Below are 15,213 nucleotides of genomic sequence, written 5' to 3'. Positions count from 1 at the left end.
TTGACTCGCTCATCGCGTCTCCGGCACCGTTCCCCCTCCCCTTTGGAGCCCTATCGCAGCCAGCCTGCACCAACTTCCAAACACCCTCACACTCTTCCTCCCGATCAGTTCCAGGGTTACCCAGACTATCCATACCCACCCTACCCCCCTCCTTACCCTATCTATCCTTTCTATTATCCCCCACACCCTGAACATTTCAAAAGCTATATTCCCTCTGATTATGCCCCTGAGCATTCCTATCCCCAACCCCCCCGGGCACCTCCCACAGCCACACTCTCCCGCCCTCCACCTACACCTACCATACCTCAGGAAGATCCTCCCCCTCAGGACCCTTCTGCCCTTCCCCAACTAGACCCCGAGACCATAGATCTCGAGTCTAATGATGGCACACCTGAACCCCCTGAGCCTCAGGCTGACACAGATCCTTCTCATTTACAATCAGAGGACTTTAAAAAGTTTTCAGCTTTGCTGATTCGCCTCTCCAAGACACTGAATCTTGCCACTCCTGAACCCTCTGACACAGTTCAGGACCCATGCTTCACTTCCTCAGAACAGCAAGCCCCTTCAGCCACTATCCTTCCCACCTTACCTTACCTTCTCAAAATTCTGAAAAATACAGGGATCGCTCCAGCCCTGGTGCCAGCGACCCCTAAGAGAGCAGAAAACTTATACCGTATTGACCTTACCTCTGCCTCATGGCTGTCTAAGATGCCTAAAGCAAACTCTGTGGTAACTGATGCTCAACCAAAACCCATCCAGAGAAACCAAGCCTCTCCCTCTGACAAAGAAGGGAAGAAGCTTGATGCCATGGCCAAAAAATTCTACTCCTCAGCATGCCTCTTTGCTCGCATGGCCCATTACGGAGTCTATATGAGTGTTTACCAAACGTGTTTATGGAACAAGATTTCCCCATATCTTGCCCTCCTGCCCCCAGAGGACCAACCTATGGCTACAGCCCTTAAAGAAGAGGCCCTTCTCTTGTCAAAACTACAAAAAGACCTGGCAAAAAATACTGCTGATACATCTGGCAAACTTATTGCTGGCTCCGTGGCCTTACGCCGCCATGCCTGGCTGAGGGCAGCAATCCTCTCCCAATCAGCGCGCGCGCTGATAGAGGACCTACCTATGGATGAAGCAGGATTATTCAATCCAGAAACAGATTCCCAACTCAAACACTCACACGAAATGAAACAAACTGTTCATAAATATGACCAACAACCTTACCCTTATCAACGCCAGCGATGGCAACCATACTACCACCGCCCACAATTCTACAACAGACCTTACAGTTCACCTTTCTACAGAGGACGCTACCGCCCATATCCCTCCTCTCCAGCCACCAGGAGACCTCTTCTTCCTGCTAGGGGTCAGTATCGTGGTCTTAGATCCACATCTAACAACAAACGGCGTTTTTAGCACTTCTCATTTACTTCAACCCCCCTCTCCCCAACATGACACCCTACCACTCATTTTTTTAGACAGACTACACCAATTCCTTTATACCTGGCAACTGATTACTACGGACGCCTGGATCCTTGACATTGTTAACAGGGGTTATGCCATAGAATTTTTCTCCTACCCTCCTGTGGGTAACATCCTTCTCACTCCACCATCCCCCACCATTTGGGAAGAAGTAAGCACCCTACTCCACAAAGGAGCTATCTCTCCTGTAACTCCCCAAGAAGCATCCTCATGCTTTTTCTCTCGCTACTTCCTGGTGGACAAGAGAGATGGTGGCCTCCGCCCCATCCTTGACCTCCGCCAAATTAATACTTTTATTATTCCACGAAAATTTCGTATGCTTACCCTACCCTCCATCCTTCCCTTTATCCCAAAGGACTCCTGGCTAGCCACTATTGACCTACGGGATGCGTACTTCCACGTATCCATTAGACAGACCCACCGTAGTTTTTTGTGCTTTGCTATACAACAAAATTACTATTGTTTTAATGTGCTCCCATTCGGATTGTGTACAGCCCCCAGGGTGTTCACTAAATGTATGTCCGTCATAGCGGCCCACCTCCGCCAACAGGGCATCACGATTTTTCAGTACCTGGATGACTGGATGTTGAATGCTCCATCCCAGTCTCAACTCTCTACCGATGTTCAATACACTTTGTCTCTCTTACAGACCCTGGGCCTGGTGGTAAACCGAGAAAAATCTCAGCTGATTCCTACACAACGTATCCAGTTCATAGGAGCCGTCATAGACTCCACCATCCAGAAAGCCTTCCTCCCAGAGGACCGCTTCTCCAAGCTGCAGACAGCTGTTTCAAACCTCCTACGCTCTCGCTCTGCGTCTGCATGGGCCATCCAATCCATCCTTGGCCACATGTCCTCTACCACAAATGTCACCCCATTCGCACGCCTCCGGATGCGACCGCTTCAAAACTGGTTCATCCGCTCCTTCAACCCCCTCACGGACCCTCAATCCCGGGTCCTCCACCTACCAAACTCCGTTCTCCAGTCCCTCTCATGGTGGACAAAGGAATCCAATGTGTGCCTGGGGATGCCCTTCACCCAACCCCGTCCGTCCATGTCCCTCACAACCGATGCATCCAACTCCGGTTGGGGAGCGCATCTCAAGGGCTTCAGGGTGAGCAGACACTGGTCTCCCCTCGAGCAGAAACTTCACATCAACGCACTAGAACTCATAGCAGTGGAAAAAGCCCTCCGGGCCTTCTCCCGCATCATCTCCAACCACACAATCCAAATAGTCACGGACAACACAACAGTAAAATATTATCTCAACAAACAGGGAGGAACACGCTCACAAACACTTCTCCCCATCTCCATTCGCATTTGGGAATGGTGCATTCGAAACAACGTCCTCCTCACGGCCATTCATCTCCCGGGTCAGGAGAACACCCTTGCCGACTCTCTCAGCAGATCTCTGAAAAACAATCACGAGTGGCAACTCCATCCAAGGGAATTCACCTCCCTCGCTCTCAAGTGGGGCAAACCATCAATAGACATGTTTGCCTCTCCGACAAACACCCACTGCCACCTGTTTTGCGCAAGACTCCACCCTCACGCATCCCCAGGCTGTCTCGGAGATGCCTTCCTCTTCCAGTGGTCCCCCGGCCTCATCTACCTGTTTCCCCCCCTCCCCCTCCTCTCTCCAGTAATAGCAAAAATCATTCAGGACAACTCGAACTGCATCCTGATTGCCCCATGGTGGCCCCGGCAACACTGGTTTGCCACCCTTCTCCATCTCTCCCGGGGAGATTTTCTCCGCCTCAAACCCACTCCAGACCTTCTCACAGTGGAAAACGGCCTCGTTCTCCACCCGGACCTGCAGTCCCTCCACCTCACGGCGTGGAGGATCAAACCTCATTAGGCATCTCTGCAGAAGCTTCCCGTATCATACTAGCAGCCCATAAACCAGCTACACAGAGGTCATACACCTATAAGTGGTCACTTTTTAAGACTTACTCTCAGTCAGCTGGCCATGACCCTATCCAAGCCCCTACCCCTGTCGTTCTCGACTTCCTTTCCGACTCTCCAACAAAGGTTTCTCCCTCTCCTCTGTTAAATGTTACCTAGCTGCTCTTTCCCACTTTAGGAGGAAAGCAGGTTTGCCGTCCCTTTTTCAGGATCACTTGATCCAGTTGTTTCTCAAAGGTTATAAAAATGTTCATCCCCCTATATCCCCACCTTCTCCGCCATGGAGTTTAGAACTAGTTTTGTCACAACTTTCAAAACCCCCTTTTGAACCCATGGCATCATGCCATATGTCTCACCTATCATGGAAAACGCTATTCCTAGTGGCTATCACCTCTGCTAGGAGGTCCAGTGAACTAGCAGCTCTCCGCGCAGACCCACCTTATATTCGCTTTCATGACGATAAGGTCGTTCTCCGCACTGATGTCACCTTCCTCCCTAAGGTAGTCTCCCGTTTTCATATGTCTCAGGACATTGTTTTGCCCTCCTTCTTTCCTAATCCATCCTCTCCACTTGAATTGGCACTACACTCGTTAGACGTTAAACGAGCCCTGTCCTTTTACATTCATAGGACAGCTAATTACAGAAAGTCCCCTAAGCTCTTTTTAAAATATAGAGAAGACGTCCTGGGCCTCCCTATATCATCCCAAGGACTTGCCTCCTGGATTGTTTCTACGATCCGTCTGGCTTACCAGTTGGCGGGCAAGGAGCTTCCTTCCCATGTCTGGGCTCACTCGACCCGCTCAGTGTCAACCTCTCAAGCTTTTCTTCGAGGAGTCCCTCTTGACCAGATTTGCAAAGCAGCAACGTGGACCAATCCTTCCACGTTTGCCTCTCACTACAAACTGGACATCCTAGCCAAAAAGGACGCCGCTTTTGGCAGAGCTGTGCTTTTCTCCTGTGTGGCATGACCCTCCTCCAAGGTCAGTTAACTTGCTATTCACCCATAGGTGCTTATTTCACAGACGACACGAAGAATAAATATAGGTTGCTTACCTGTAACCGTATTTCTTCGAGTGTACGTCTGTGAAATTAGCACAACCCGCCCGTCCTCCCCGCTAGTCATGCCTCTACCTGGTTCCTTTTTTGGCGCTAGGAAACTGGCAAGAAGCCACGCCTGCTGGCTATATACGGAGCGGGGGGGGGGGAGGGGGAGCGATGGGCGGGACCTTTTTTTCTCATTCTAAAAAAGAACTTTTTTAACTAGTACATTTCCGAAATGCTGCGCATGCGCGAGGTATAACCCATAGGTGCTAATTTCACAGACGTACACTCGAAGAAATACGGTTACAGGTAAGCAACCTATATTTCTCAGAAACTTGCTATGAAAAATGGTTCACAAATTTCCAGTAACCTATAAAACGAGTAATTATGATTAGAAATTGTAGCTGTTAGATGACAAACACAGAAATCCCCCTTTTAAAAACAGTAGATAGTCGTCTGTCTTCTGTTGAGAATTGTGTTAACAGGGTTTATAAAGTCGAAAAACAATCTTGCAAACAATGCTTTTTATATCTTAATTTTGTATTTAGTAGTGGGATTTCAAGCTTTTTGGGTCTTGTCTCTTCTAAAATCTAAAGTGATGCCCTGTGTAAGATAGCATGAATTCATATATAAAGAAAATATTTTTCTCTAAATACAACTGGCTCTGGCTCGTTTAAAAAGACTTAATGATAGAAAAGTTGCCCTAGAAGTCTCTGTGTGATCACAGAAACTTCTGTATTGATCTTTGCTTTTTCCACGGAAAGGGGCCACAGCAAAATAAGATGGCATCTTGATCTCTGCTCTCCTCAGCAAGTCATGGTTATCCAAAACCACCGATGTGATAAGGAGGAAATATTGGTTCATCCATAGAGGGGAAGTTTTTGTGTGGGTCTACCAATGAACTATCAATAAACCAACCCTGTATTAGAATTTACATGACTATACAAAGGACTTGAATTGACAAATGAATAAGCTACCCCAAGTATGTCATGACTGTTTCGTCTTTTGCTGGCACAGTTTGTTTATTTGTTTTAGAGAGTATTTACAGCTGACCACTTGATGATCACACTTCATGCCGCTTACAGAATGATCCCAGTGTACATCTCATGTGTCATACCATGCATATTAGCTATTGAGATGCCATGGATCTATTTGTAATTTTCACTTCAACTATGGCTTAAAGGATATTGTTATCTAGGGTATTAACCAATACTCCTGTTTTGCTATGTCAGTTGTGCATTGGCCTCGTGCCCATATCCCACTGTTCCAAGTCATTCCATGCAACTGAACTGAGCAAAGGTTATGTGCAACACACAGGCCATAGTGATCCCGAAGTATGTTGTATTGTGGTAGGCATCAGTGCTGCATTCTAATTGAGTATCCCTTATCAAAATGGTTGAGACCAGAAGTATTTTGGATTTCAGATTCTTCCAGATTTTAATATACCTGTATGTGCATATAAGTACATAATGATGCTATCTTGGAGATAGACTCTAAACGAAAGATGAAATTCATTTATGCTTCATATATACCTCATACATGTAGCCTGAAGGTAATTTTTATCTAACAGTTTTAATAATTTGGTGCATAAAACAAAGTGTGTCTACTTTGAACCATCAGAAGGCAAAAATGTCACTAAGTGACCCACGTGGATAGTTTTCGATTTTGGAGAGTTTAAAATTTTGAAAAGTATTTCAGATTTTTAATTCTGAAGGGATGCATAGGTGTATATGACATATTTTAATATTTAATTCAATTTTATACTGTTTAGAATGCTCATATTCTCTTCCTATTTTAGACAAGTTAATTTCTTTAAATACGTCTATTTGTTATTAGAGTAAAGTGATTCTGACTCAAGGAAACATAATAAGTAGTGGGAATTTATTTAGACACAGCTACTGCCTGTTGCCTTGATCCCCAAAGAGCCGATTTGCTGAATTTTTTGTACCTGCAAAACAAAATAATTTTTTAAACTTCCATTAAATTTGTAGGTTTTCAGAAACAGGACAAATATTTATTATAGGTTATTAATTGTTTGATTACATTGTTATAGAATAAATGTATCAACAGTAAATTGAATTTATACATAAACTGATGAGATGCTTTCCCATTTGCCCATTTCACTCCCAAATTCTCTTCCTTTCCTTCTTCTCTAGCATCAAATAGGGGGCTGGGAGGAGAGACCTGACATCAGATTTTTTTTCTGGTGTTAAAGCTGTTTCCTAGGGATCATAAGATTGTGCTTAAGAGTTGCTTCTTGCATGCACTTTGTACATTAAAAACTACTGTGCTTGCATTTATAGCACTAAAGATTCTGATATTAGTCTTCAACGTGAGGAGTATGAGAATATTAAACACCAGTTGGAGAGAAAACTCCAGGAAGTAGAAGGTGAACTTGCTTTGCAAAGACAGGTATGGAAAATTTGGTAAACCAGTTGAATAGGAATGATCTTACATTTGTGTTTCTCACAAAGAAAAAAAAACTGCTTTGTACATCAGTGTTCTAAATGTCTCATGATGCATATACAGTAAGCAATTAATAAGTCTCACATTGGTTTATCATTCTAAATATCAGGTAGCATTTATGTTTTTGCTTTTCTTCCCACTATGCTCGTCTCCTGTTGAGAAAAATTGGTAGGATTATGTGTAGTAAAATGAGATGGTGTAAAATTCTTTTCATGAGGGAAAGCCAAAATGCTGTGCTAAATTCACCAACTTTGAAATTTCAGGAAGGTCAAAACTATAAATCAAGACCAGCTTTAGGCAGTTGCAAAGGCTAAATAAACACTCTGGTGCCTGCCAGCAGTCATTATGTATCTGATTTCAGGGCTCTCTTCCTTTCTGCTTTGTGTGTCATATTAAAAGAACTATTAACTGACATGAGACATTTTAATTTAATTACAGGCACCAGAGTGTTTGTATAACCCTATAGTAATTGATTTCTGCTCAGTTTTGCATTCCTCCCTTAAATTCCCAATATCACCAAATTATCAATATAAAAATCATTTCGAGATGCTGAAAGATGTATCAAACAATTTACTAAAATAAAGCTAAATACCAAAGCAAAGATTATATTTTATTGATTCCACAATAATCATAATAGTGAAATCACAATGGAAAATTCAGAACTTTGTCAAAATGGGAAAGAATAATAATGTCACGAAGACAATTGTCAGGTCACAAGTACAACAATAGAAGTAATATCTTTTCAGGAGGCAGAACATAATGTATAATACTGAAGCAGCTGTGAAGATTCTTTGGGGTAGAAAATTTTGTTGCATTTAACTACAAGATTTGAGAAGATTATTTTTAATATTTTCTTTTTCATATCCTACTCTTACTGTAGTAATGGGAAAGGTATGACCCACATGCTGGATGCAGATCTTCCCACATTTTCACTGCAGTCTAGCATCTACGCTCTCCCAGTGCCTCCAGTATTTCCCATGTCCCTCAAAATATTTTTGGTAGTCACTTCTGATTTTGAATAAAGACCTCCATGGTGTAGTAAGGCAGACATTTGACACTGCCTAGGATATGTTCTGGACTGTTTTCAGCCAAGCACACTAAAGGTGGTCCAGTGTGGTTCACAGAGGGTTGGTGTAGCAATCTGAAGTCCAAAGAGATCTGATGCATCCCTGGGATGTTACCTACCCTTGTATTATTCTAACTCTGTGGAGTCCAGGCACTTGCAAAACAAATGTCTGAGTTCATAGCCATCTTAGTTCAAATTGACCTGCATTAATTAATAAATTAAAATATATAGTTGACCATTTTCAGCCTAATTCCCACAAATCTCTCACATTTAACAAGTCAGAGTTATTCATAAGATTTTCAAATACTTTCTTGGTTTTTTTCCCTATAAGACTTATATGCATGGTTATATTGATGTAATTTGTATCCTATATTTCAGGAACTCCTAGTGGAATTTGATGCAGAAATCAAAAAGAGAGAATATGAGTTTCGACAGAAAGCTGATGAAATGAGCAATGTAGTTCTATCTCATGAGCTTAAGGTACCTGTTTCCACAAAACATGAACTACACAAAGCCGTGTTAAAAACACATCAGCATATTTTTGCTATGATTCTTACTTGGTTTATTTTGTAATCATTGGAGGTTATGGGTAGGTTTTCTATTGATCTGTATGAAATAAATAGTCTCAGGGGAAAATTCCCAAGAATATGCTGTTTTCCTCATTGATGCTCTCTATGTCTGCCAGGAAGTAAATGCTCTATATTGAATGGGATGCTGATGAGGTAGGAAACATTTAAAGGTTGGGTTTTTTTTTTTACTTCAAGTATGAATTATTTACTTTTGAGCCAAGGGGAATAATTTTATTAACAAGTTACTAAAACAATTTTTGCACATGAACAAAATACCCACCAGTTAGTCTTCTTCATTTCCTCATTGCAATTGATAATAAGTAGCAAGCATTATCCCATACATTTCAGTAGATTTTCTATGAAATTATGCCTAGAATTGCAGTTTTATTCAGTACAACATAGAAAAAGTGCAAATATATATATGTACACATGTAAACCTGTGGGAGACAACCAATGGACATGTCAACTAATGACTGGATACCAAGACAGCACAATCAGCCGTTGGGCAGACCTTGTACTCTATGAGATGAACCAATGGTTAAGCTATTTAGCCAGAAATGAAAAAGAAAAGCACAGGATCATATATTTTGGCAAATGGTAGATTTGTGTGAAGCCCAAAGGAGTGGATCAGATAGGATGGGAAAGGAAACCTGTGGGAAGGCATACCTATGAAGACTATATGCTTTGCTGTATTGTAAAGGATATCTTCATGGGATTCCAAATATTGTTAAGATTTTTGAGAGGCAGTGAAGCTGCTGGTGGCATATAGGTGTATTCTTTTACAGGTTTGTTCTGATCATTTAGAAGTTTGGATATTTTGGCAAACCATGATTTGCACTAATTCTAGTTTAGAATCCAAACCATAGTTTGAAGTTTCAAGTATAACTACACATTCCCGCTTAGAGGGGCTTGCAGCTTTTCATTTTCTACTTGGTTGCTTCATCAAATATTACAGAAATAATTGAGTTTTTATATTATTGCAGTTGTAGTCAACAGTTATACACTTTTTCATTTTGGAAATGATAATTTCACTGAACTAGATAATTATTTTTAATTCTTTATATTTTAAAAGCAATATAAATGAATATGTCCTTTCTTTATGAAATAAATAAGATAGCCTTGCAAATTAACTTTGTGACAGATATGGCAGCCTTTTACCATAATTTCAGATTTGATGAGAGAAATAGATTTTTTTTGCTTTGTTCTTCTCCTTTGAAAGGTTAAGTTGTTGACCAAAGAACTGGAGGCTTTGAAAGAAGCTGGGATAAAAGCAGCAGAATCATTGAAAATGGCAGAAGCAATTAATCTGGAGTTAGAAAAAGAAGTCAAATCCAAAGACTGGGAAATAAAGGATCTTGCAGCTGTGAAAGATGTGCAGTACTGTATCATTCCATAGAGCATAAGATGATTTTCCTTTTAGTTTGACTCTCCTTAATTCCTCCCTGTTCATTCTTAATCCAGTTTTTAAATGGCATCAGAGCAAAATTGTTGCTCTTGAGGTTCACATCTGGCATAACATAGTCCAGTACTGTGTTATGCAGATTTCCAGCATCTCTTCTCTGTTTCTTTAATTTCAGTCAAATTAGATAAAAATCATGTGTTTACACAATAGGGAATAATCTGTACCACAATCAAAATTCTTCCCAATGTGTATTTCATCTGCCAATGTATATTTCACCCCCTTGTTACTGGTGTGCTTCTTGCAGACTTCTTTTTCTAAAATGATACATTTGCAATCCTATACATGTCAACTCAGAAGTACATCCTATTTGAGGAAACTTATGGTTGGTTGAATTGGAACTCCTGTCAACCCAAGCCACCACAGTAAATAGTGAGAGTGATGGGAGTTGTAGTCCAGCAACAATGCCCATCTATAATGTATGTTTTTCTAAAAAAACTTTTAAAAATATATTTATTATCTTTTTCAGCAATACATGTATCATTATACAATTTGTAGAATCAGTAATTTTCCGAAACCTCATCTATATCATGTATGCACCTCTTAAAACTAACTTGCCCCACTCTCCCCTAAAAACAACAATAATAAAATATAAAATTAAAAAATGCCCGTCTCACCTGCCATCTTAAAGACACACAATGAAAATATCATTGCCACCTCACTAACGGGTTATCTTTGACAACGTTTTTTCTACTTTTCTATCTCAATATTTTACTTAATCTTCAAAACCTACAAGCAGCTTTCTTATCCCTTGAAAACAGTTTTTCACATCTTTTTCTTATTCTGAGCAATTTATGTTTTAAAATTCATGTACTGTGTTTATATATTTTTCTTCCGATATAGGATACAAGATTTAGAAAGCAAACTTCATTCATTGCAGATGAGTTGGAAAAAAGAAAAAGAAATATTTGAGAGAAAGTGAGTTGTTCTGATAGATAACCTTTTATTTTAATGTATGCACTTATTGCAAGTATTAACTTCATGAAAAGGTGGCTATTGCTGCAGATGGTGTACTGGTAAGCCTGAAAGATTTTTTTCTACTCTTAAGGTGATGTTAGTCTTTTACTTTAGCAGGTAGAAAAACATAAAAGGCAATTTTAAAAAACAAAATTGGATTAAGAATCACAGAATTTAGAAATTAGAGATTAGAATGGCCCCCACACTCCCTTCTTTTGGAAAATTATTAAAAATCCACCTATGCACTTAGGCCTATGAGGAATAGTATACTGAAATATCTGGCTTCCCATGAAATGAATGATTAATGGATAAGGCTTTTACATACAGATATGTGTTTTAATTTATAGACTTGGCTTTTAAAATTTGCATGAAATGTTTATTTGATGGTATTTTATCGATTTGTTATTGTTTACCTTGTTTGCCTTTGTTATATTAATTATTTGGTTTATTTATTATATACTTTTGACATCAAATGGCTGCCATTTTTGTTGTGAGCTGTCCCAAGTCCTCAGAGGGGAGATGGGACAGGATCCTCCTCGATGGACTGTCACCTTGTTGTGGTGAGGGACAGGACACAAATAAATAATAATAATAATAATAATAATTATTATTATTATTATTATAGAACTGTATTGCATGTCAGTTGTCATTAATGGTATGTGTCAGGATAGTGTTGGCGTGTAAAATTTCTTTTAGTATGTATAGACAAGCATTTCAAGAGCTGACTGGAGTAGGTTCCAATGTGACATGCAGACATCCTGATGGGCAAGCACCTAAACCAGTGGTTCTCAACCTGTGGGTCCACAGGGGTTTTGGTCTACAACTCTCAGAAATCCCAGCCAGTTTACCGATGTTAGGATTTCTGGGAGATGAAGGCCAAAACATCTGGGGACCCACAGGTTGAGAATCACTGACCTAAAGTGGTTGGCCCACTGGATTTGCTCCAGTGAATTATACATAGGATAGCCAGTTGGAAAAGAAACCTTCACTGTCAATAGTTGTATAGAAAAAGGAATTTTAGTTTCACCTGGTAGCATTCTATCATTTACGCAACTACTATATTAAGAATAAAAGTGACATCTTCTCTTTTGGGCTTTCTATCCTAATTATACAATTACTTCTATAGACCTGATGAGAGCCTCTCAGAGCTGGAAGTTAAGGGCATGTAACTATATTGAACCAAGAGATGACATTACTTTTATCATATAAAATTTTTTAAAGACATGCAACAGTTGATCACTTTGCCAGAGAAAAGGACGGGATGCTTTCTTCAATGAAAGAAGCTCATGCAGAACAAAGGCATAAATGGGAAAATCAAATACGAGAATTGCAGATGCGTAATGAAACTTTAGAAATAGAACTACATCAGGCTGAATGGAGGCATACAGATTATTTGAAAGAAAAAGATGCTGTCATTGAAAAGTGAGTATGTGTTAATTTATCTTCAGTCTGGCTCATTGACTTCTTTTTTCAGGATTTTCATCATGATATCTATTTGTATTCACTGAAACACATTTTCATGTCTAAATATTTATATTCAGGTGATGATAGCAGAAAGCAATCACATCTGTATGTTGTTACCGTGTTCTACTATCCTAGATAAAGTCATACAAAATATTCTCAAATATTTGGGGTAAAAGTCAAATTTTAAGAGCATAACAATAGAAAAGAAAACATATTGAACTCATTAAAAGTAACACTGAATGTTTTAAAAGCTCATGTAAAGAATTATGACAAATTGTGTTTTCATTTTTTATTGGGATGCACTTCTGTATATATTGGAATATATTAACTTACTTGTTCTTGGTGCTGCATTTGAAGAAGTGGGTTTAACTTACATACTCATGAAGAAGGTAAGGGCAGCTTTTGGGGCCAACACTGTGGATTTTAATATGGCCTGTGGATTAGTTGATGGTAAATTTTGAGGCTCAGCACATGCCTCCTCAGATCTATTCCACAGATTTGATTGTGATTTTCCTGCCTGGCAGGACTAGATGGCCCTTGTAGTCTCTCAACTCTATGATTATATGAGAGGCAAAAGTGCCAACACTGCCTTGAGGGGGCAACACCCCTGCTGTTGTCATTTTTCCACCTAGACATTCAAGGAAGGCCATCTGCTACTCTACTCTAGAAAGGGTTTTTTTTTAAAAAAAAGTTAAGGTACAGCATTAACTCGTATCACAAAAAGAACCATTTCCTTTTTTTATTGAAGTGGCAAAATATAAAAGTTTCATCTGTCTTAGGAAAACTTAGAAGAAGCACCGATTCCCTCTGCTTTCTCCACCATGTCACTGCTTATGGCCATTTTGAATGCCTGGGCAAGAAAATAATGGCATCACTTAGGTTCGACATATGTACAGTGTTTGCTCTCATGAACATACTCAGTTTTGTTTCTTCCTTGTAATAAAAGAAGGAGGGAGCAAGAAGCAAAATTAGCTAAATACAGAATTTTAAAAAGAAGATAAACTTTTTTCATTCAGTATACCTGGGGATACATCCATGTTCAGAATTATTATAACATTTATTTGCAGATTCAATAAAATCAAAGATCAAACTATCCAGGCAACTCCAGCAATTGGTAGTCACTAGTTCAGAGATCAGTGCCAGCCCAGTGGCTTTCTTTGAGTAGCATTGTTCTAGAGCAGTGGTTCCCAATCTTTGGACCTCCAGGTGTTTTGTACTTAAGCTCCCACAGTTTCTAACAGCTGGTAAGCTGGCTGGGATTTCTGGGAGTTGAAGTCCAAAACACCCGCAGACCCAAAGGTTGGGAACTACGGGGCTAGAGGATGATGTCTAATAAATCAGATCTTACGAAACAGTGTATATTATTGTTTCTGTTTTATTGCTGGTGAAAAATAGACTCAAGTGATGTAGGAACGTCTCCAAGATCACTCATTCAGCTAGCGTAAGACTTGGCAGTTGGAACTAGGGCTTCTGTGCGTACTTTCTAAGCCACGAAAGTGCAGTCCCTTGTGGTGGTGCTACTAATTATAGTTCCAGGGGAAACCAAATACTGTTCCCAGAAACAGAACATTCTGAATGTCCTGGAGAGACAAGCAGGTGGAAGTCATGAGCGGTCTGGTAAGGAAAAGACATGGTTTTCAGAATCGTTACTCCAGATTTACTTGCTAGAGAGTTAACCTAATCTTGTAGATCAGAATTCCCTCCTTAGAAGAGGACAACCCTGAAACCCATAGGTATTCTCTTAGTACAAATGGTATACATAAGAATGGGGCAGATGTTCTTCATTACATTTAGAGCTTCCACTCTTATCAATGAAACAATATGTTGCTGCGTAAAAGATTAGGGGGATAAAGGAATCTAGGAACTCCTTTATGACACTGATTTATATTTTAACTCTTGTGGATATCTTCAGGTGCCCCGATAAAGTACTTTTGAAGTCCCAGGTTTTAAAATACAGATGCACTCTTATGGAATGGAATTGAATATAGAAAGATGCAAATTGTAATCTTGGTCATTTATCCTCAGAAAGCTATAATTATATATAGTAATAAAATGGCATGACCCTGACAAAGTCTCAGATGCCAATTCTACCCTCCTGTGTAATCTAACAGAAATATTACATTTGATATTAGCATCACCCACAATGTTGGAAATGCATTTACTTGCTCATCCTCCAGTATGATATGATTGGGCTGTGGTGCAGGTAGCTGGGAGCCAGCTGCATTAAATCACTACTGATCGAGAGGTCATGATTTCAAAGCCAGCCTGGGTCAGAGTGTTGCACACCAAGGCTGCGGGAGGCACCTTTGAACCCCCAAACACACCAATGTTCTTTAATAAGCAAAGCAGATTATTGAAGATTAATATAGCAATAGTCAAAAAGGTAAAAAAGCATTCAAATAGGAAATAAGGAAATATCCATAAAATAATCCATAAAGTAATGTAATGATATCCAGGCAAAATCCTGGTCAGGGAACAAAATAGTCCCAAAATCCAAATGACCTAACCCACAGGAAAATAGTCTTTCAGTTTCAAAAGGTTGCAAAGACCACAGTCCCTTAAAGAAACAGGAGCAAACTTGAACCAAACAATCGAAATGCAGGAGCTTGAAATCAGGACAAAACAACTCTGCATGAACATGGATATAAAGCAAGATTATACATGAATCTCAGCATGAACAAGAAGGCGTGGAACAGGCATGAAAACTAAAAGTTGGACTCACTGAAGAGTATAGATTCACAGGCCTTATATTTATTCAGAAAGCCATAGCAAAAGCATTCCATTTCCCTGACCCCTCTTCTCTC

General features: G+C 40.0%; 1 protein-coding gene across 5 annotated transcripts in view; it reads left to right on the top strand.

The window, feature by feature from the left end:
* CCDC57 (coiled-coil domain containing 57) overlaps nt 1-15,213 on the top strand; it is a 76,766-nt gene that overhangs the window by 16,878 nt on the left and 44,675 nt on the right. For all 5 annotated transcript variants that reach the window (XM_067463764.1, XM_060764829.2, XM_067463766.1 and 2 more), the window contains 5 exons: nt 6,732-6,840; nt 8,339-8,440; nt 9,749-9,906; nt 10,832-10,906; nt 12,167-12,367. In XM_067463764.1, the coding sequence (XP_067319865.1) occupies nt 6,732-6,840; nt 8,339-8,440; nt 9,749-9,906; nt 10,832-10,906; nt 12,167-12,367 (645 nt within the window). The remainder of the gene's footprint in view (nt 1-6,731; nt 6,841-8,338; nt 8,441-9,748; nt 9,907-10,831; nt 10,907-12,166; nt 12,368-15,213) is intronic.

This window comes from Anolis sagrei, chromosome 2, assembly GCF_037176765.1.
Source record: "Anolis sagrei isolate rAnoSag1 chromosome 2, rAnoSag1.mat, whole genome shotgun sequence".
NCBI lineage: Eukaryota > Metazoa > Chordata > Lepidosauria > Squamata > Dactyloidae > Anolis > Anolis sagrei.
Note: the sequence above shows the minus strand (reverse complement) of the source record. Positions and strands in the feature narration are given on the sequence as shown.